Source organism: Numida meleagris, chromosome 3 (assembly GCF_002078875.1).
Source record: "Numida meleagris isolate 19003 breed g44 Domestic line chromosome 3, NumMel1.0, whole genome shotgun sequence".
Classification (NCBI taxonomy): Eukaryota; Metazoa; Chordata; class Aves; order Galliformes; family Numididae; genus Numida; species Numida meleagris.
In genome coordinates, this window is record NC_034411.1 from 76980192 (window position 1) to 77003628 (window position 23437).

Consider the following 23437-nt stretch of genomic DNA (forward strand, 5'->3'; position numbering starts at 1 on the left):
TTGCTATGTGGGATTACACCAGAAGCTTGCAGTGGAGTAATGGTAAGGAAATCAAGCAACCTTAAGTATCTCAGCTGTATAGGAGCATATTCTGTTGCAAAAGACCTTCCTGCGAAGATCATGGATTCAAATATGGGACATTTGAACTAATACTTGGACTTTGAAATGAATTTCTTTAACAGTTTTCTCTGCAGTGCAAGTTATTAAACTAAAGCTACTCTATTTCCCCAATGTGTTCAACAAAATCCTTAACGTCTAGCATGGTATCTTAATAAAGAATAAAGTTGTTCTTTAAAAAATCTGCTTTAAGTAGATTTTTCCCCCAAGTTTTCTTAGTTAAGGATTCCGAAAGTGGTATTCACAAATTGTTGCATTTAAATTTGCAGTGATATGGATGAATACCATTGTCGGTATCCTTAAATTTTATTTCTGCTCATGAAGGTTAATCATGATTGTCTCTATAGTAATCACTTATGAATTGTGTTCAGATACAGCAGTTTCAGGTGTAATCATCAGAGCTGGTTAGTCAGGCATTCCAGATAGTGGTTCTTTTCAGAACCTTTTTTAAAGGGTTGGTTAACTACCTCAGTAGCAGAGGATTGAACTATACCCTGTCTGTACTGTACATAGAAAATCTTTGTAGATAAAAGCAAGGCTTGTTTAATATGATATGAGGGTAAGATTATAATATACCAAATGTAACATTCTTAGTTGCCTTTAGTTCCAGAGGCTTTGTAAGACTTCCTCATGACCATCATAACAGGCCTTGCTTTTGTCGTATTTTGTGGCTGAAAAAGCAGCCTTGCTTCTTCAGATATTGTAGTTATTTGGATGTATAATAGTTTAGCAAGATGTTACTTTTGTAAGACATCAGATGTTCAAAAAAGTGCATCAGCAACTTGTACTAAATACTGCAGTGTCCCTTTATAAAAGGTCAGACTAAAACTGACAACTGTACAGTGAAGCCTGACATTTGGATATTTTGAAGTTTTTTCATAAATCATAGAATAGTATATGGCTGTAGTTTAGCTTTTTAGGTAAAAGGTATGTTTTCATTAGTGCATTTCTTATTGCTGATCACTGTAAAAACATGTGGATCAGCTTTCCATTTCTCTTATGCAGATCATGATAACCTGTAGAGTAGAGTAGAGTACAATCATTTGTGCTACGTTTTTAATTTTCTGAAGCACCTTGATGACAGTGAGTGTTCAGTGGTGAAGCATCCTCTATTGAACCACCCTTAAAAAAAAAAGAAAAGAAAAAGAAAACAAAAAAACACAAAAAAGAAAACAACAAAAAAAAATAACTTTGCCAAGTCCAACTTCGTATAGGTAAAAGATAGATTAAAATTATGACCTACATCGGACTTGGCACAAAGAGCTTCCCTTAACCCCCTGCCCAAAGGGATACTGCAGTTATACTACATACCCATAGGCACCACAATGAAAATTGAAGCTTATACCTAATTAAGGTTTTATACACACCAGTTCCCCCCAGTAAATGCAAATTTTAACAAAATTAGACATGTCATATGTTGAAAATGCTCATGGCAAACAATCATTTTGCATTCCTGCAAATAAAATTGTTTTATACTGTAAGCTGGAGGCGAGTGTAACTTATTTTTGTAATAAAGTTTTTATTTTTTTTATGTGTCATTAATATAAATGTGTGTTAGTACAGAGATCTTCTGGTTAAAAACTTAGAATCGCACACATTTCAGTATGTTTACTTGTATTTACATAATTTTTAGAATAGTGGTTGCCAATAGCCTGTATGTTTCACATTATTTTTTTTTTTTTTGTTATCTTAATAAACCATTTTAGTATGTTGTATGTCAATTACTGGGATAGCTGGGACATGAAGTGTAATTTAAAATTGTCAAGTATTCATTGGAATATGTAAATGTGCCTTGCCAGTTTTGAACTTAAAGACTAAGTAAGTGAATGATGGTGAAATGAGTAGTCAATGCGTAAGAGACATTTGCTACTACAGTTTCGTATACTGCCCTTGCTAAAGAAGAGTAACCTTTTCCTCAGATTTGAGCATAAAAGTATGCAGTTGCATTAGCTTCTGAATTTTCAAATCTAGTGATAGAATATTAGGCTTTTGGAAAGTGGGTTTGCTAATTGTAGCCTTAAGTATAATTTTGAATTTCAATGTAATCCTTGGTGCTGGCATTCCCAGTGCCAAGGAGATTAAATGCTCCCTTCAAAGAGGTTGCCATGCCTACTGGCACTTTTACTGTCATATGGTTTTATAAGGAACACTGTCAAGGTGCGGAAAAGCAATTCTGAACTTGCTGTAAAAAGGAAACACTGGGGGCTGTAGACGAGGGGATGTCCTCAGGTTTCTTAATGTTAAGATCTCTCCATTGCTGGAAAACTTAAAAACACTTGTGGGATCACAAGTGGTAGAGATAGTTCTTAGTCTGGAAATGTGTTGGGAGGGGTAATATATTTATGGAATTGTAACTGTTGATGGAAACAAATAAAAACATTGCTATTAAGGCACTATGTGTGTTGAAATTGAGAATGCTATCCTCAATTTCAGCTCTGATAAAAACTTGGGGAACTATTGCGAAAACTGCAAAATTGACAGGAAAGTGTTTTCAATTGAATGCAAGCAATGGTGAGTGAGCAAAATATCAAGATCTTGACAGTGTTCCCTCTAATTATGAACTCAAGCCATTATAACTTTTAAAATTAAATATGATTTGCACTGTTCTGATATTGGTGCAGTTTTTTAGCAAAACGTTAAGAAAAGTAAATTGCATGTGGTGATTAATGCGGTGAAAAACTAAAATCGATGTTATTTTCCAGTTTTAAATTCAATTGTGTGAAGGAAAAAAACCACTTCATTATTAAGCATGGAAATATTGGTTAGAGTGGGCAAGTGCATATCTACAACATTGGTTTAGTTGCAGTGGGTGCGGGTAAACGTGAAACGTTCTCCAGTAAGAACACATCTCTTAGATGGTGCTTTGGTGACAATCAGGAGTATAATGCAGAGTTCATTTTGGCATGTTAAAGGCAAGCGTTGGCCTAATGGAACGCCTCTGATTATTCTCACAGGAGGCTTTCTGTACTGCAACACCTGTGCAGGTTTGAGCATAAGCTAATTTAATTCCACACTGATTTGGAGTGCTTTCCAAAATTTGAAGCCTGGTTGAACTTAGTTGGAAATTGAGAACTGCTGGTTGACACTTGTGGTTTATAAACAATACACTTTTTAAATTATACTTCTGTTCTAACTTTTTTTTTATTGCTTGAAGAGGTTTCGTACAGGGCACAACTGCACTTTCTTTTGTTTTTAAAGAGGAAAATTGTTAGAACACAAAACTTAGGTTTGTTTTTACTGTTCAGAGGAAGGCTGTTATTGCAGATAATATCGTGCAGCTCTTAGGTAAATACTGTCTTTAAAAGTTTAAGGAATATTAACTCAATTGATGGTAGGATTGTGGGGATATGACAGTCTAAAATAAGTTTAGCCTCCTTGGAAGATAAGCTTGCTAACTTAATGTTTCATTGTACAAATGTTGTTTATAGATACAACGTCTTTTTTGTGCCTTTGATAATTCTGCAGAGGCATCATTTGCTCAGCCTAACAGTTTTGTTGGTTTTTCCCTATGTCAGCGGGGGGAGACTTTATGTCCACGTTGCCTTCATTTTCTAGTAACATTTTCTGAAAATTGTGTGTTCAGACTGATAGCATTCCACAAAATTCTGACTGCTTGTTCTTTGCATTAGTGAAAGCTTAATGGAAAATGTTAATAGTTGAAAATGGAGTAGAAAGGTTTGGAAGTAGGCAGTAAGACAGTACTTCTTAGTGTAGTGATCAGAGAATTGAAATGCAGCAAAGCCGGAGTTTGTCTTCCTAGTGTGAAGCTCATGAATCCCAGCTTCATAACTGGCTACGGTGGACTTGACATTCGGTGTATGTAGACTGTTCTGCTGAATTAACTGCCAGCGCTAGTGCATGACATCCCCAGGCTGGGACGAGGTACTCATGCAGATTGGGTAGAGGAAACACCAGATTGTGCTTTCTCACTTGTTCTGTCTGTCACATTTAAGGAAACAAACAACCCAACGTGTAACAGGACGGGATGTCTAGCTGAAGATACTTTGATCCTTAGTCTGGATGTTGCGGGAGGAAGGAGTAAATTAATTGTTACTTTACAGAAGTATAGTGCAAACATAAAGCTTCCTAAAAATTGATGTTAAACTTTATGGGAAACTGATTCTCATACAGGAATCTGATCAATCAACACTTGCAAGTGTTTAATTATACTTGTATTATAAAACACAGGAGGAAAGCGTGACTTTTTTGGTCCTGTGTTGCCTTGATTATTATGATAGATATGTTGAAAAGTACTAGGACTAGCTTGTTAGCTTACTTGGAATTTGGAGGGAATGGTGATTGTCTCATGTAATGATGTCTTTTTCTTGTGAAGATGTAACTGGTTATATTTTTTTTAATTACTATTTTTTACTTCTGCAAACTTAATCTGAAATAGCCAACTCTCAGATGGTTGTTGTACAGCTGAGCCTGTCTGGGAGCATTGGGTTATATTCATTGTTTAAAGTTATCTTCAGGAAAGCTTGTTTAGACTAGACTGTTGGGCTTCCAGGTACATGGTAAAAGCTTGAATCATCTGCGACAGTCAGAAATCACAGCCATGTTAGGTAGGGAAGTAAATAGTTCTAAATTTTAGGTTTGAGGAATTAAATTGCTCTGTCAGAAGATCTGTTCTGGTTCAAAGGGTTGTTTAATTCCTGAATGTTTCATTATACTGTCTGCTCCAAAGCCAATACTTATTTTCCTGACAGTCATTTAGGTAAAGCCAGCTGTGTCAGAAATCTGGATTCCTTCTACTCTGAGACTGATGAATGTGTCTGATGAATGGAGGTACTTTGCTATCTCCATTCGTGCGGTTAGTATGGCAAAGAACACCTCTTCGCTTGGTTTGGCCACTGATGTGGAAGAAAAGGCTCTGAATCTTATTACTTTTCCTTGCGCTAAGGAAGCTATGAAGTGCATTCATGGTATTGCTACCTACCCAGTAGGATAGCGTAAGATGTTCATCTGCAGAGATGATAATGGTAAGTAAATATAGACATTCCACTACTTAAATTAATTTCAGTACCTAAAACGCAGCTTCTGTAGGCAAATTGACTCCTTATCTGCAGGGATTAGGTAGGTTATGTGATTTTTGCTTTGGAAATTTTTGTGTCTACTTCAGTAGTAACTGAATATTGAGTGTAAGCTGATACCGTTTAAATACTTTCAACCAAAAAATCACCAAAAATGCTTCCTGTAGATCAAGTATCTATTTTTTTTAAGCGTAGCAATCTTAGCAGTTTGAAGGGATAGTTCCATGAACGCATGGCACTGAAAGAGCCAGGAACCAAGTACACCAGGTACTGAGTTGCTGGGTCCAAGTGTACCGTTCCCAGTGTTGTTCATTTTTTCAGATTTCTCTTCTTTAGAGAGATGAAGAATGCACCTGTGACCAGCATTGGATATTTAAAAACTCTTTTTAAAATCTAGCTAATTTGGGAGAAGAAATCTTCCTCTGAGAGTTCAGCAAAGGCAGCCTAACTTCATAGATTCCTCATTAGTAGTAGTTTCACCAGAAGCATATATGTAAAGTTGACTTCAGGACAGTTTCACTAGACTAATTTCATTCGCATTAACATACTTCTTTGAAAGTGTAGGTGGTTTATGCTTGCTTTTGAATTAAGATCTGCTCTGAAGAAAACCACAGCAAGGTACTTCTCTAAAAAGCTGTCAGAATCTGCAAGAAGTATGTTGCAGATTTCATGCTAACATAAGGCTTGAATGAATATAAAGGGAAAAAAACTGTCATAACTTGTCTCGCTGTAAGCCTTAGATGGATATAAGCTTTGACAGTGAATACAATGGAAGCTGGTTTCAGAGTCCTAATAGAAATTCTCTGTGAGAATGATCCTTCAGTTAAAATTAGGAAGGGTCTGGAAGGTCTTAAATCTGTTGGATTTAAAGTATTCTGTGTATGGAGTTGTAACTTGGTTTTGCTTATTGTTGTGATCTTACAATGGGAATGGTGTAATAAAAGGTACTTAACAGTTGTTAATGGCTTCCTAATCTGAGAAATACTGAGTTAGGTTTATTGATGTTCTGAGCCATTTAGATTGTCATATTTCTGTACGAACAAATACTTTGTGTGGTCTTAGCTGATCAGTAAGCCTCAGACTCAGTAGTTTCTGCTTTCTGAGGTACTCGGTCTTTTCTAAGGTTGAAATTAGTAGGGATTTTTAATGGGAAGTACTGAGGCTTGGTTTTTTTTAGTAATACCAATAGCTACACTTTTACAGTTTATTACCCTCCATATAACATCTTGAAGAGTACTACTTTCAGTGAATAATAAAACAGGAGTATGCAGATGAATTGTGAAGAAGCATTGCTGGTGTTAAGCATTTCAGAAGTGAAGCCTCCCAGTTTGTAAATACACTCTGAGGTGCACTGAGTTGTACACGCCACTCGGGTACAAATTGCAGTGAAGTGAATCAGTGAGCGGTCACATCTCAGCAAGGCTAGTGCAGATTGCCCTCAATGATGGCTTAGGCTAATAGTTCTGATTTGGTACGGAGTTACACTGAAGTGCTTATGGCTTATGTAGTTTTTTGTGCAGTTAGTCAAGTACAGCTGCAGGTCGATGATCACCCACTCTTGTAGTCTTGCCCCTTTCAGACACCCTCCCCTCCCCCCCCCCTCCTTGAAGTGGTGATTGGCAACAAGGGAGGCTCCCCTCAGAGGGATACCAAGGAGTGTATTTGTTTGGAATTTAGAGGGTTGACATAGGAGTGGTAGAATCACATAAATTCATTCCTTCAGAAAGCTCTCGATAAACCATTCTTGTCTGCTCCATTTGTGGGCACAAGAATATAATTATATGTGCCTTAACTAAGCTACTAGAAAGTATGTAGTCTAGGGTTAAAGGCAAAATAGCCAAGTAAATAACCTGGCAAACCACAAAGTAAAAGAACTTCATTTGGCTGTGTTACAGCTTTGTGGAATCTTTCTTGCTATTAATCAGTCTGTCCTTTTCCTGTGAAAGGTAGATATACTCTAAACCAGGCATCATCTAGCAGCTACAGCGAGATGTGAAGGGAATGTCAGGTGGTGGATCTTGCCCAGGTTCAGACATCAGTTCAAGAGCAGACGCAGGTTCCCTGGACTTCGTGTGGAAAGGTAAGGAGATTCTGTTCTGGCTAGTGTGGCCGTCAGGGCCTCTTCATTTTGGTAGAAGTTTCAGAAGAATGGAAAGTAGAGAGCAGGAATGCACTGAAAAGAGCTAGGGAAGTCTGGAGTATCTCTGTCAGAAAAGATGTTTCAAGTGTAGCAAAAGAAAAACAAAATGAAGAAATACTGTGCATAACACTATTTCAAATGCCCTGCTCTGAGAGGTGAGTGATAGCCTGCAGCTGATAATTGCAAACCTGCTGTTTTGAGGTGATGGTCTACTAGCCACGGTGACAGAAAAGCAAAAGGCAGTCCTGCATATTTGATGTACCTGTTCCAGTGCTTGACTTGTTCTTCAGTACAGATGAGGAGTTAATCCATTTCTTTTTACTGTTATTGAGTGGATATGCTGCTCACTGCTCTTAATAATCCCTTAAAAGGTAAGTAAAAGTGGAGAAATATGAACTTAATAGGGCTTCATGAAGCCTCCGCAATGAGTGATGTTTAGGGAACATCGTACTCATAGTAAAGCCTGCATGTGGAATCTTGATTTGCACTCCTTAACCCAGGGCGTACAGTGACAGAATGGGTGTTCCTCTTGGGAAGCTGGAGTGACCCAAAGCCCACTCAGCAGCCCCTTTAGAGATCTCAATTTGAGGATAAGAATACCAAATACAACACCAGGTTCTTGCATAGGTTTGCATTTTTTTTTTTTTTCTGGAGAGGTCCAGTGCAAGCCCAGCAGCCTGTGGGAGAGAAGTGACAGAGGGACTTGGGACTAGGTGGGGATGCTGTTAAACATTAGGCAGCGTAGGTAGCCCGGGTATGTGTATTCCGCACTAGAGATGATCTGTATGTGCTCAAAAACGAAGAGATTTGCGGTGATCAGTATGAGCTTGAAAGCAGGTGTCTGCAGTATTGCCGGCAAGGTTGCTAGACTTCAGTCTGAAGATGTTCATTTTTAAGTTACAGCAGAGTTTACATTTTTTTTGATACCAGAAAATAAACTGCCAGATGCCAAAGCCTGTACCAGGTGATAAAGCAGTTGGAAATGGCAAATATATTCTGTCTTATCTTATTCCAAGCTTCATTTTGTCAGAATTCTCTCTCCTTACTGAGATGAAAGAGGATCAAGAATAGATGAGGCTCTGTGTATCCTGAGTGCTCATGGACAACACACAGAAGCATCTGTTTCTTAGGCAGCCTTCAGTGGGGAAAAGTTGTCACTTTTTCTGCAGGTGAGTAGCCCCTTTTGAAGACTCAGTGGGAGATGGGAACGTTCCTGTCTATAGAAGGAATGGGAAACAAAGCATCCAGTGGAGACTGGTGTGTGTGTTGTAAGTTCTTGGTGACACGCAGGTAAGCAGCTTTGAACTAAAACACCTTGTGCTATGTGCAAAAATGTCTTCTTGTGACCAGAACTGCTCCTCCAGATAATCTGTGACCTTGTTCCCTTCTTTGTGCTGGCTTTTTCCTGTGGGCATCAGGGAAGGAGAGGGGAGAGTCAGGCCTGTACAGCTAGCTTGACTTTTCCAGACCCTAATGACCATCTAACAGTAAAAAAAGAAGGAAGCAGAGTTGTGCATTGGTGCCTGCCGCTGTGGTCCAGCAGAATCCTCAGACAGGCAGATTTTTCAGAATTAAGACCAAGTGGTATGCCAAGTTTCCTGAACATAACACATCCCAGAAATACGCTGGGTGTAGACTATACACCACAGCGTTGTGATAGGTTGGAACTCACTTACAGTTTTACCATATCTGAAGTGGTGGTTAATGATGATCAGTGGAGTTTACTACTGTGCCTAAGCAAATAGTGCTCTGAAGTGTCCAATACAGGCTCCTAGGAATCTGTATGATATTAAAACATCCTTTCCCCATTTTGACACTTTTCATTTTGAAGCAAAATCTACTTTCTCAAGAAAAAAGTTGTTCCTTCCCTCTTACATCTGAAACACACTGAACCTAACTTCAGGTTTATCTGAGGCCTACCACTTCTATGCAGTGTTAAGAGCTATCTTAAATGCATCTGTTGAAATTTCAAATCTCAATCATTATAATGCTCAAAGGGGAAGAAAAATACCACAAACAAGGTGTACGGAGTACTTCAAACTCTGGAGATAAGAGTAAATACTCACAGCTCCTTAAGGGGAAGGAAATACAATCCCTTGCAGCTTGATAAGAAAGATGGTAAGATGATTTTCATATTAACATGCCCATTTAGTAGTATATCCTTAGAAATATTTGTTTATCTGTGAAAGAGGAAGCTTCATGCCTACCTTGCATTTAAAGCTCTTTCTATTTTACTTCAATGTAATAACGCAGATAAGCCATGTAGCTTATGTAGTAGCAAATCATTCAGTCACAAATCAGCAACTGATGTAGAAAGTTTCAGAACACTACTGAATGATGGTATTCCCTCATACAATCTCAGTTCCTGTTAGCTCCAGTGCCTTTCCCAGCTAGAACACTAGTTACCTAAAATAAAAAGCAAAACTTTCAATAGTGCAGAAATCTGATACTTAAACTAGCAAATAGAGCAGGCTGTGTTCTGTATGAAATGTTCAGTTGGTCTGAATTGATTTATTCTGATGAAATTATGAACTTTTAAGAAACACTATTCTGACTCCTTCAACTACTCATAAGTTCAACCACATAAAACCTTTAGCTAGCTCTTTCCAGTAGTTCTCGTGTATTGATTTCATAACTTGTCCTGCTTTCGTACAGCTCAGAGTTCTCTTATCTGCTAAGTATGCATTCTCCTTCCCCAAAGGAACACTTTAGGGAAAACCACTGTGGAGGTGGTGAGCATACACTGTAACCAGGAACTGCGTTGCAGATCATCTGGGAGGAGTCGCAAGTAACTGTTCTCCGTGGCTCAGAAGAGAGACCTACCAAGGTATGTCAGGCCCATGGAGGGATCGTCATCTTCTTCAGAAGCACCATTACTGCCAGAACTAGAAGTGAAGTGGTATACAGCAATACACCATAGTACCACTGGTCTTTTAAATACACCAGCACTTTGGGGTGCAAATGGTTTGGCATACCTTCAGGAACTTTGGCAGCAGCTGTCTGATGAGGGCAACGTTGATCAGCTATCAGCTGTAGAGAAGCCTGGCTTTGCAGAACTTGCTGCTGAGCCCCACTTCTTAAATTCTGTCATTAAAACTCATATTCCTCTTGCAGTGGAGCTTTACCATGGGGCTATGTGCTCAAGTTATACAAAACAATTAATACTGGCAAATTGCTCATATGCATCAAGAAGTTTCTTCAGAAAGCTTCAAAACTCATCCTTGTGTATGAGGAGAAATAAGTCTCTCTTCAGGCTTACAGCATCATCTTGTGCACTGGTCTGTGAGCATAAAAGAGAATTTTTATGCTTTTGTCATACCCCATACTCTTGCCAGGAAAACTTAACATTTATGTCCCATTGTTTTTTTTTTCTCTAACCATTCTAAAAATGCCTCTTTTTTGCTGTACATCATATAAATGAAGGAAAAATGTCCAACATATTGCATACATCCTCAGTCAACAAATGGTAATCAAAACAACCTTGGTTACACAGCTAGTGCTAACAATTTCTGTGAAGTAGTTGATGAAAGACTTAGCTGAAGCACAAATAATTTTTGAGGGTGATAATTAATGTTGTTTAGCTCTTACCCTACACTGCTCCTAAATGCTTCATGTTCTCAGAGAAACTGGTTGCTCGAACTAAAAATATCCTTCTGGAATGCTGACCTGACAAAAACACTTCAGGCATCTGCTGTTGTACCTACAGAAGCTAAAGCAGTGGACTTCAGGGTACTAGCTTGCTTGTCACCATTTAAAAAGAGAAAAAAAATCTCATTTCTGTATCAGAGTTTACATGATCTATATCGGGAGGCATGACAGATTTTATCAGTAGAAAGCCGCCTCTGATAGAAGCTGGCAATCTAGCTACAAGGCTTTTTTCCACTTTATCAAGTCCCGTTGTTGGCTAGATCTTCCCAGCTATGTGAAGACTTGAAGTTGGGGGATTTTTTTTCACTGTTTGAAGGGGGAAAGGAAAATTACAAAAAATAGAGTTGTGTACAAATGAGGAAAAAAATAAAAATTCATGATCTAAAATAAAAAAAAGGTGCACTGAAATCTATCAAGTGGGGCAAAAAAAAAAAATCCAAACAATTAATGAACTATTTAACTGAGGCATTTACACAACTAATAAAAACTCTGAAAGTTTTGTTGAACATTTTTGTTTTGCCTGTTGCAGCCTCTACCTACTCCAGCACTACAAAACAAGAGATAATAGATCTGGAAATGACAAAGAGAGCAACAAAGATGTTCAAAAGTACTAAGGTGCTTTCATGAAGAAAAATTAATGATGTAAGTTAAAAATGCCAGAAAATCAATTCATTTTCTGAAGGATGGCTTAAGAGATTAATTTTATACAATGATAAGCAGCAATTGCACTAAGAAAGAAATTATTTTTTCACCATCTCTGTATAAAATACTAAATGAAAGTTCTTAAGGCATTCATATGCATCTTCACTCTCACAAGCAAAATTAAGTGGTGGAACGCCTTGCTGTGTGACTTTTGTGGATGTTTATGCTCTTGGTAGTTCAAAAACCAACTGGAAACTTAGGAAAAAAATTCCCTTTCAGGATATGCCCAAGACTCAAATCAGAGTCAAATAATGTTCTGGGAAAGTATTATATTCTTTCTATGCTTTTATAACTCTTTCCTAGCTATCCCCTATTCGCCATCATGACAAGCAGGATGCTCACCTGGATGAACGTTTGCTGATCCAACACAGCCGTTTTACATATCCATCACGTATCTGCTTTGAAAAACTTGCACTGCACATTGAATCCTACAGGTCTCATCTTACTTATGAGAGGCTCAGGTGCTGCGACACTTTGCAGTGTTTACCAGAAATGCACATCATCTTATGAGTACTTTCTTGACACTTTTTAATTCAGCTAAATTGAGGGAATGTGGCTTAGATTCCTCCTCAAATAGGAGAATTTCTCCCATTAACCACCAAGCTATCAGTGGAAACAACCTCAGGATGTGACATAGCTATTTTCACTAAGTATCTTTCCAGGACAAGATTTCCTTTATCCCACATTGTAAACAGATTAATTTCATTTAGATTGAGCTCTTAAGCATGTACTATGACGTTCTTTTAACTATTTGCATTAGTACAGCTCTTCTTTCACAATTTTTTTCTTGCAAATTCTCAAATCCAGTCACCATGAAAAATGGAAAAGTTCCTTTGTTGAGGCCAGGTTCTTGGAAGGAATTATGGTTTCAGATAAGTACCTTCCCAGATGTTCTCCCCACGTACCAGCCAACTCAAATATGTCACTCAATATTAGGTTAAATTCCAGATCTAAAAATCTTCTCTAAATCTTCTCTCTTGCTCTTGCACTACAAAAACTGGATTATACCTTTGCCAAACATTTACCACAGACCTAATGTTAATTTCTAAAAGCATTTATCCTCTATAGGTCTAATGCCTCTCTTTACACTTATCTTTTTTTTTTCCTATTTCTTTTTATTTATTGTGACTTGTAAATGGTTGCCTACTGCAGCCACCTTGCAACTTTCCACTCTGTATCCTTGTTTTAATGTCCCATAAGCTACCATTTGTCAGAGGACAAATTACTTTCAACTCTGATATCCTAATTCTCTGTTATTTAAAAGACTAATTGTGCAGACCAATGATCTTCTGAGAGAGATGTCACCTGTCTTACTTAGCAATTTTTTTCTTGCTTTCTGCCATTTTGTTCTCCCAAAGCAGCTCTCCTTCCCTGTTCTTCTAAAAGACAACTCGTGTGGGATTTTATCCAGTAATCTAAAGCCTCTGTTGCAGTGTCCAGAGGTTACCTGGGGCCCTAGGTTATCCCTATCCAATTTAATCTTGTAATATTGTGGAGCAACTCACAGTTGGAGAATGTGGTGGTCCAGGAAGCAAAGGTAAGAGCCCAGACTGATAGCTGGCAGCACACGTTCACACAACCGCTGAGTGCAGGTCTGTATAGACGATGCAGGGAGCTGACCCTCAAAGGCTGTAAATCTGATTATTAGCAGATTATTAACTTAGTAACAGACAAATGCACATGACTACATTTGTAACAGTAGAACTAGTTTTGTTTACCTAAATGATACTAATTTTCTGAATTCATGAGCTGAAATGGTAGCTGTTGGTGGACACCCTTAAGTTTTAATCTGCAAAGTTGAATTGCCTACTAATGCTTTATTTTCTTGGGATCTGAGTCTGTGTTCACTTACCTTACCTATTTGCTGAATATTTTCTTGAGAAAGCTTTCTGCTGGACAGATGAAGTTAAAAATTAAATGTGAATCCTTCAATTTCAACTTCTGGAAAGGACCCACAGAAACTATCAGGGACTTGTGGGGACTGATTTTTAAAGGAAAACTAATTCCTGACCAGTTAGATATGAAGGATTGTATGATGCAATTTAGCCTCAACAGCCTTATCCTTGAGAAAAATAAGTACATTTGAAAAGGAGACATAGACTGAAGACAACAACAACAAACTGTAGGGTAAAATTGGTCCTGTTTGCAGAGTAAATTAAATGCAGTCTGCCTGTGTGAATCTATAGGATAGTGTGCTGCCTGAAGAAACAAATAAGATTAAAACACAAAAACAACAAAAAACCAACCTCATTTTGTTAAATAGAATTTCAGTCTTCTGACTAACATTTTTCTGCCAACAACCATTGTTTTGTATTGTAAGTTGTGGTGAAAATCTCGGCAAATGTATTCTTTTAAGCTAGAATATGCAATCTTTGGTTGCTGTTTCTAAAATAATAGATTAAAAATGGAGTACTGACTCCATAGTAAGACTGGTATGGTCATTTTTTCTTTTAATATTTAGCATTTAAAATAGCTTTTCACCATCACCCGGAGATGTCCTGATAGTGTCAGAGCCTATCTCCATGTTTTCCCTTTCAGTTCTCCAGTTAAACAGAAAATTTTCTTTTTTGAAAAGGAGGGCATGCTCTTGATGAATGGATGAAGCTGTGATTTCTCACATAAAGCCAAAGGTAATTTGGAGAAGCTTGGTTTTGTCAGTATTTCACTTCTGCTCTTCCATGTTTTGCTGGAAAACAGGACTCCTCAATGTTTTTCAGTGTAGCAGAAATCAGAGAGGCGCAGGCCGCAGAGGGTGACCATGATGCTAGCATGGCTGCACTGTGGTGGAGGAGGATGGGGTAAAGCAAGTTGTGACAACATATGGGCCACCAGGGCAAAACTGAATTGAGAGAAATCTTGGGGCTTCTCAGATGGTGAGGTGCAACTACTGCCAAATAGGGATGTGGCAATTTTATGCAAAATAAACATAAATTTGAACACTGAAACTGTAATTTAAAGAAACTTTACATAGAATACAGAACTCAGATGGAAGCAGAATCTGCCTGACGTTCCTTGCTGCTGCTGGTATGCTCTGAGAGTCAATTCCTATATTCCAGATACACGATGCTGGTCATGACATCTCTTGTGAAATATTTTAAGCATTACACATTTTATTAAAGTTATTCCTTATTAAAAGCATTTATAAAAAGACTAAAATTCCCAATAAGTTAAACTGAGGACCAAGTGAGAAAGCAGTAGGAAGAAAATTAATTTCCTCTGAACAGGCTGTATGGAGCCTTGCTGTAAATATGCGCTTTATTTGTGTGTGGGTTGTTTTTTTTTTTTTTTTTTCCCTAATAGAAAACATGTGGACTGACATGAAATAATACTGTGCAGGCGCTCTTAAGGAAATCCAATCCTACCCTGGGCTTATGCCAGGCTCTCTGAGAAAGGTCAACATGCTTAAGTCAAACTGCAGTGTTTCACCTGATGTGGAGGTCAAGGGAAGTGTTGCATAAAATGACAAACATCTGAGGGATGTGTCTGAAAGCTATTTTCAGCTTTCGTTTTCTGGATATAGACTCGTGTTCCCAGTAACGGTTTTTCTTTGACAGAGAGCTCTGGGCTTTCACTGCAGATTGGTGAAGACGGCTCGTCTTCTCAGCAGCACTTTCCCACATGTCCTTTGCCCAAATATGCCGGTATGGGGTGTGCACCATATAAAAGGCAGCACCAGCTTCTCAAGATAACTCAAAAATAAGAGCAGGTGCTTGTGCGTGAGGAGGGTTTGTCCTCTGCAGCTCAGAAGCCCTTCTGGCTGTGATTCCCCAGAAGCAGCTGCTTTAGCGCTTGTATGTGTGCATTGGCCCAGCCTCCCCTCATCCGCAGCGTCTTAACTGGGAGCTTCCTGAGGTGCAATAACCACGGTGCTGACAAAAGCATTCAGGCATTGTGGGCTCTCGTGACTTGCTCTGCAGCTGAGGGCTATTATTAATGTGAAGATGGCTTGAAGCCTTCCTCACCAGGAATAAACCACATTCCAGGCAGCGCGTTGCGTCTGAGCTCTGTGTACGCTTTGTGACTTTTAAGGGGGAATCTAAGCGGCGCGCGGGCAGCTGGGCGGGTCGGGAAGCGCAGGGCCCGCCTCCCCGGCCACCAGCAAGATGGTGGCCGTGGCACCGCCTTCGCCCTCGTCACGTGCTGCAGGCGGCGGAAGCGGCGCGGCTTGCCCCGCTGGCAGGGAGCCGGCTCGGCGGCACCATGGGCTGGCTGCGGGCGGCCGGAGAACGGCTGCGGCAGCGGGTGCGGGGTGCCGAGGCGCTGCGGGAGACCTGCCGGCAATACCCGCTGTTCTGCTGCCTGCTGCTGGGGTTGGCCGCCGCCACCCTGCTCCTCAACCGGTAACCCGGCCGGGGGGGAGGGGCCCGCTCTGTTAGCCGTGTGGTGGTTCTTCCTGGCCGCGCTGCAGCCTTGCCCTGTGCCGCACACCCGCGGGCACGGAGCGCAGGCGGAGGAACGCTAATGTGCGTACAGATACGAAGGGTAATGTCTTCTTTCCTCGTTGTTTGTAAGGTATCTTCACGTTCTGATGATCTTCTGGTCGTTTGTGGCTGGCGTCGTCACCTTCTATTGCTCGTTGGGACCGGACTCTCTTCTGCCCAACATTCTGTACACTATCAAATACAAGCCCAAGGTGAGGGCAGCTGTTCGTGTTCCTGTGTTCTCTTTGCATTTGGTGGCAGTGCGTGTGGATGGCAGTTCTTGTGCAATTCTAATTTTAAAGTTTTAGACATCGGTATCACTTATATCTCTGTCCTGGTAGTACCTAAAGGGAGCCTACAAACAGGAGGGGAGTCAACTCTTTGCAAGGGTAGATAGTGGCAGGATAAGGGGAAATGGTTTTAAGTTGAAGGAGGGAAGGTCTAGGTTGGATATCAGGGGAAAGTTCTTTATTGTGAGAGTGGTGAGGTGCTGGAACAGGCTGCCCAGAGAGGTTGTGGATGCCCCGTCCCTGAGGGTGTTCAAGGCCAGGTTGGATGGGGCCCTGGGCAGCCTGGGCTAGTATTAGATGTGGAGGTTGGCAGCCCTGCCTGTGGCAGGGGCGTGGAGCTTGGTGGTCATTGAGGTCCCTTCCAACTCCATCCATTCTATGGTTCTATGATATGATTCTGTGACAGATCTTGTGGCATATATGGGGTGATTAAGACCTCAGATTCCTTGTGTATTCATTCATAATTCCATCAAATTTCTAGGTACATAGATAAGTCTCTGAAGCTTGATGCTGGGAGCATCCCTGGATGTGGCTTTTTAACCATTTCACTTATTTTTCACTTGGAATTTCAGTAGTAAGTAGCTTAGAAAGTGCTTAATTGCATATTGTTTTATGAAGACTTTTTTTTTTTTTTTAAAGATGCTTTTCCTTTGGGAAGCCAAAGTTTGACTACAGCTTCATTGGTTGTAGTCAAACTTGTTTAAGTGGTGCTGAACTCCAAGGAAAAAAGCATTCCCCAATTTAGCAGGGTCTGTGGTGATAGAACTGGGAAGTGGCTTCAAGCTCAAAGAGCATAGATTTAGGTTAGATATAAGGAAAAGATCTTCTACAGTGAGGGTGGTGAGTCATTGGAACAGGTTGCCTAGTGATGTGGTTGTTGCCCCGTCCCTGAAGACTTCCAGGGTGAGGCTGGATAAGGCCCTAGGCAGCCTGATCTAGTTGTGGATGTCCCTGTTCATTGCAGGGGAGTTGGACTAGATGGCCTTCAGAGGTCCCTTCTAACTCTAAGGATTCTATGATTCTATTCTGTGAAATCCTTGTTTTCTGTCTTCAGGGATACAAGCAAGGCAAGACTTGTAGAAAAACCATTTGTTCTGATTACAGACCATCTGATGTATGGGGAGGTGGCTGGAAGTGTGAGAGGTTATCTGTCATCTTAAACTTTGTGTAGTGGAAATAATTTTTCTGTTCAGTTCAGTGGTTTCTCATATTGTGCCTTGTTACCTTGTTTTCCTGCTGGGAAACAGCTTTGTTTTTCTACCGTTCAATTCTTGGTAATTGTATATTCTAAAGAGAAATTTACTGGTGTATCAGTATGTTATGAGAATCATCATTTTGAAGAATGTAAACTTGTCCAAATATTTTCTCTTAGCAATTGGAATTGCCGGAGCTATTTCCCCATGGTCACAGCTGTGCTGTGTGCGGCAAAGTCAAATGCAAGAGGCACAGGTAAATTAAATACCTCACATTTTGTGCATGTCAGTGGGAAAATTGCAGTATTGTTCATCAACTTTTCCATACCCTACTACAGGCCTGCATTACTCCTGGAAAACTATCAGCCGTGGCTGGATCTGAAGGTGCCTTCCAAGGTCGATGCGTCCCTGTCAGAGGTAATGGCTGTTCAATTTCTTTAGTTCCATGCAGTTCGGTGACTTTTTTTAATTATGCGTTTCATAGGCCTGTTACTTCTGCTGTGGTAAATGTGTCAGATGTAGTCGCTGTGTATGTTAGCTTTTCATTTAAGAATCAAAACAGAAGAATAAATGCTGGGTGCAGAGCGGCAAGATGGCTTATTTGTTAACAGAAATATGACTGTTCCTGAGCAGCATGCTTAGAACTCAAGAAACACCTGTGTATACTGGGAAGTACAGGAGAAAGATCAGGTATAAATAAGTGACTGAAAATCTTGTCTGGTTTCAGTGGATTTCAGCTTGATTTTTTGATTGAGGTAGCGGCAGGTTAAGAGACTGTTTGCTTCAGTTACAAAAATACTGTGATAATGTTACATGTGATTGGAGCTATTTAAAATCATCAGACAAAGCCGTAACACAACTGATCTAGAAAAGAAGATACTGGATTTACTCAAGAAAGAATAGCATAATTACTTCTTTCTTATTAGATTGTAAGTTGGGGATTTTGTTTTGTTCTTTTCTCTTTAGAAAATATATGAAGAGCTGTTTTGCCTTAGGGTCATTTATTTTTTCTGCTTTGTTGCTACTTCATGAAGCTCAGTAGATAATCTTCTGTCCTTTTTAAAAGCTAAGAAAATACTCAAACCTTTGGGTGGCTTAGCTTCTGTTTATTTAGAGTTTCCCCGTTGGAGTTCTGTGGTAAAAGGAGGAATAAATGGCATGTCAGAAGCGAGCGGAGTCGTACGTGTCAGCTCTCACACCTGAGAACCTGGTGTGTGAAGCCAACTAAAGCTAACTGTAACTCAGCTCTGTGTTCAGGGCATGCCCCTTAGCAAGTTGAAAAATAAATCAACCTCACAAAAAAACCAACACAGAGATAACTTGTTAATTTCCTTTAGTTTAACAGAGCAGCTTCTGTATTTCATAAGCAATTTTATGCTGGTAAAGTTCTTTGCAGTATGCTACTCAGAATAGAGCTGAGTAGATACTATAGTTATCTTTCAGGAGTTATCTTTTGTTGCTACACAGTGACATTTTGTATTTGATTGCTGTTACTGTAGTTCTGCTTTTACCACAACAATGGGGGTCTTTTTGTTGGTGGTTTTTTTGTTGTTGTTGCTTTGTTTTTACTTCATTGGCTTGTGTCCGGGTCTGCTTTATTTAGCCGGATAGACATGGCTTTTCTATATCTAGGCTGCGTATCTCATTCCTTTCTCTACTTTGGGTGCCTAACTGGAGGGTTCTGTGCATTCCTGGCACAGTGCAGTGGGGTCATAACCTTTGGTGGACCCAAATAGACTTCTGTTCACACACTTGAGTCACCTTTTTCATATGCTGTCTGTAACCAGAAATATCCCTTTGTTGTTCCCCACTGTGATTCTTCTGTACTGGTTAAAGGTTCTACCCACACCGTATTCCTTCCTCATCATCCCGTGCTGTGGATGCTGCACTTAATATGCAGCTGGAACTGGATACCTGCTCAGGGTTGGAAGGAGAGACTGGTCATGTTTTCTTTTATGGGTTAGTCATGCGTGAGGGGGAAGCTGATACAGTGAGAAGTGAATTAAGATTAATGAGATTCCAAAGCGGTGTGGAGCTCAGCCTGCTTCTGAAAAAGCAGATTCTTCAAAAAATTAGAGCAGCTCTGAGTTTTTGGATTCTAGATTAGTATTTCTAGTTCTTCTCTTGCAGGCTGAAAAATTTCAGCAATGTTCTCATTTCCAAATGTTCTTAGTTTGAATCGGTTGTATCAGGCATAGATTTTCTGCTGCTTACGGAATAACATAATTCAAACTTGAATCAGAAGAAATCTAAGTTCTTGTCACAAATATGGATTTTTCACCTTAGATTGTGATGACAGGTTGTCTCATTTAGTACTTTCTTAATCTTTTGCAGCCTTGCCTTGCTTATCTAGCCACTGTATTGTTCAGAACAATAAGAGAAGCCTGTGCTTGTACTTTCCTCTCTCCCTCCCTTCATTCATGGTTACTGTTACAGTTAAGCTCTGAACTTCCTCAGCCACGCATCTGTCAGTATTTGATCATTTGAGCTGTATCCTGTACAAAAGATAATGCTTTGACCTCAGTGTAATTTTGTTTACAGTTTTTTTTCTATTGCATTTTGCTTTGTATTAGTTTCTCAGCATTTTTTTTTTTCTTTTTTGAATTAGGTTATTATTTCTGTTGGTTGGCTTACTCAAGGTGTTGCAGATTGTATACAGGAGAATCAAATTCTATTATTCAGTTAATGAGCTCATCTTTACTTACAAAAGGCAGTTTGCAAGTCAAATCTACAGAAAGCCGATCAGTTGCTCTTGATCAACATCATTAAAGAAATGGGTGTTGATCTTACCAATTTTTTGTTAATATTTAGTTTCTCAGGTTCTTGCTGCTAGTATGGGACCAGATTTTTTTTTTCTCTCTCTTTTTTTTTTTTTCCTCCTAGAAGTGAAAAATGGACCAATGAATGGCGTACTCCTTGCCAGGCCAGAACTCCTGTAGCTGCCCCGTGGCCTGCGTGCTTTCACTTTAGGAATTGCTTGTTCTCTCCTCAGGAAGCAGCCTCTGCTATCTAGTTGTACAGTCTTTTAGGGCTTTTTATATTGTGTCTGTGGTTTACTTATCGAATCCTTGCTACTATCCAATCCAGTTTGGCTTGGTAATTCTAGTTCCTCCTCCTTGTAACTGGAGTCTGTACTATGGAAGTCCACAGAAAGCTCATCTCAGGAGCTAGAAATTGATTAGCTGCAATGTTGTAGTACTTTCTAGAAATGATTTTCTCTGCTTTTTCTTTTTTTTTCCCTCCTCCGCTGCTTATAATACTGCTACCTGCAGTACGTGTGGTTGTACACTTCTAATCTCTTTCCAGCTGAAAACTTCTCACACACTGTAGGACCACGCATTTTGTGAAATACTTGAAAAATAGGTAGGCTTTCAATGAAATGACTCATCACTTCAATTTAGAGCTGGAAAATAATACTTTATAGAAAAGGAAATTGCATGCCATTAACTGTCATTCTTTGAGATCCCCTATCTGCTTGAGTGATATTTTTGGTGTTGCTGGGCTGAAAGTGGATACACGAGACGTGGACACTATGAGAACGTAGTGAGTGGGGCATCATACTTCGCTGCTGCTGTGCGCTTAGCAAATGTGTGAATAGGGATTACTTTCTATGTGTCCAGGAGCAACAGGTCATACAGATAACTTGAATTCTAAGAAGATATGTCTCAACCTCAGGATCACAGACATACAGACTTCAGGTGCATTTTGGGTATGCCTGGTCTTTGTCTTAGTAGGACTGTCTGTATGGCTTTATCCAGCAGATAATCATTAATACAGAGCCCTTACTTACAATATGACTCTGGAGGTAAGAGATACCAAAAGAAACACTGACAAGTCATGTGAAATGGTTCAGGTGGAAGTCAACAGAGTGAATCTCAAGAAGGTAGGGCACACTATCTGTTCTTGCACCTTTCCTGCCCTCCTTGCTGATTTAATAACCACAGGAAATTTTTTAACAGAACCCTGTATGTTTGGCTGAGCTAAGTAGAGTTGTTAGAAACAACTAACTAATGTAGGCTAAGAGAGCATCAAGAAGTTATGTTAGCACCTGATAAAGTTGCATTAATGCATCTGATGGACAGGTTTTCAGCTTCAAAGTAGCAATCACAGATAATGAAAGCTCAAGGGAAGTGCACTGTAATCCCTTTGAGTTCTAGGGCTTGAAGGCTGTCCAAGTACGCTTTCTGCTCCAAGGGGAAGATAATCTGCTATAGTTGCTCTTCCTAGGGAGGTGCACAGCAAAAATAGACAAAGAAAAAAGAAGAATCTTTTAACAGATATAGATGCGTAGTGCAGATTTTTCTGCAGTCCTTTCCTTTTGATAGGCACTTCTTTTAATGCAGCTCTAGTATGACCCCTGAAAGAGGTTTTTGTTAGAAACTCTGCATGAACAAAAATAACATTTTAGTACCTGTGAGACTGAGGTTTTTTTAGAGTAAATTGTTGTATTATGTTCTGGCTGTATTACAGAAGGCATCAGTGACGTTGTCTTGTGTGCTCTGATCTTTTGCTGTTAAAGCCAACAGTCTGTGTTTGCAGACTGATGCTGGATTGATTTCCTTCCTGTTGTCTGAAGATTAACTTCCAAAGAAGATTTTCAGGATTTCTTTTTTTTTCCTGGCCTGGGAGGTAATGAGTGATGTTGTCTCCCCTCATCCTTTTAATGGAAATAGAGATGGCGTAAGAGGGGAAGGTGTTCTGCTTAATCCATCCATCATCAACATGTGATCGTATTACAATTTCAAGATTTCAGAAAAGCTTTGGTCCTGTGTTTACATAATTAAGGCCTTAAACTAGATGGGGAGATCTGGAACAAGATTTTTTCTCCAGCAAGAAGAAAAAAACACAAATATCTTTTCACTTAGTGGTAGGAAAAAAGACATTAACCACTTAATGCAGTCCACCACCGAGATACATGAAGTTATCCCAAAGAGGAAAGCATCCTTTCAGAAAGGATGAAGGAACAAGATTTCTCCTTCATCCTGAAAAACAAAGGGAGGAAAATCCCTAAAATGAAGTAGCTGCAAAAGGAAGTGTCCTATCAAATCTGAGTAGACAGTATTCTCAGTAGGGAAGAGAAAAAGAGTGCTCATCAACTGCTCACATCTGAAGAGCTGAGGGGAATTAAAAAGGCCATGATGTGTGTATTACTGAAGGTACTTAGATAATCATGAGTAAAGCCCTAAAGATAGTATAAAATTATTAAGTCTTGGATTTCTGTACTGCATCCACAGCATGAATGAGAGCAGCCTCAAATGTTCTAAGAGGAGTAATACTTATCTCTTAACTGCTTCCAGCAGGTTCTTGGGGATACCAGGTAAAGTATTCACAGATAGGCTAGTGGACATATACAGAAAGAAGAACAGAACTCATCCCACTGGTGAAGGGGCCCTCTGGCAATACAGCACTCCTTCTCAAGAAGGAGCCTAGGCCCAAGAGATGCTCTCCCTTCAGTGGCTGCCCTTAAATGAGGGTGGCTCCACTCTGGGTCCACCCCTTCTGGTCAGGTTGGGATCACAGGTGCAAGCAATTTGCCTGTGCTCCCTGGGTCAGCCACGCCTCTTCACCAGGTGCTCAATTACCAGTTCAAGCCCTGACCTAGCAGTTCCCTTGCAATTAGGCTGTTGTATTAGCTGTTACATTCAGCTTTACTTTCAAACAAATCTTTCATTTTTCTTTGAACACAGTGACAGGAGAGGGTAGAGCAGAGTATATCTTGGGTTATAGCAAAGGAGGAAAAATCTCAAGAAAATGTCATCCTTCCTTCTCCTTTCTTCTTGGCACTGTTTCCCCATCTCTTCAGAAGCTCTCTTTTAGCTGTTTGTGGTGCTGGTGCATTAACAGTGACTTGAAACAGGCATAAGGAGAGGTGCTAGAGCTGCACTTTGGCTGG

The 23437-nt window shown here is 39.9% G+C and overlaps 2 protein-coding genes across 12 annotated transcripts in view; both read left to right on the plus strand.

The window, feature by feature from the left end:
- SYNCRIP (synaptotagmin binding cytoplasmic RNA interacting protein) overlaps positions 1-14069 on the plus strand; it is a 37565-nt gene extending 23496 nt beyond the window's left edge. For 4 of the 8 annotated variants that reach the window (XR_002437495.1, XR_002437496.1, XR_002437497.1 and 1 more), the window contains exons 12-14: positions 1-42; positions 4827-10117; positions 11468-14069. The exon at positions 1-42 is cut by the window's left edge. The gene's annotated coding sequence lies outside the window, so the exon portion shown is untranslated. Of the gene's footprint in view, positions 2728-4826; positions 10118-11467 lie in introns of those variants that run through there. The other 4 variants (XM_021393008.1, XM_021393009.1, XM_021393011.1 and 1 more) reach the window with 1 other exon arrangement.
- Positions 14240-23437, plus strand: part of SNX14 (sorting nexin 14) — a 52294-nt gene continuing 43096 nt past the window's right edge. Inside the window, exons 1-4 of one of the 4 annotated variants that reach the window (XM_021393006.1) lie at positions 14240-14270; positions 16153-16273; positions 17724-17800; positions 17883-17961. In XM_021393006.1, coding sequence (XP_021248681.1) covers positions 16169-16273; positions 17724-17800; positions 17883-17961 — 261 coding nt within the window. In that variant the 5' untranslated portion in view covers positions 14240-14270; positions 16153-16168. Of the gene's footprint in view, positions 14271-15767; positions 15981-16152; positions 16274-16832; positions 16926-17723; positions 17801-17882; positions 17962-23437 lie in introns of those variants that run through there. The other 3 variants (XM_021393004.1, XM_021393005.1, XM_021393007.1) reach the window with 3 other exon arrangements.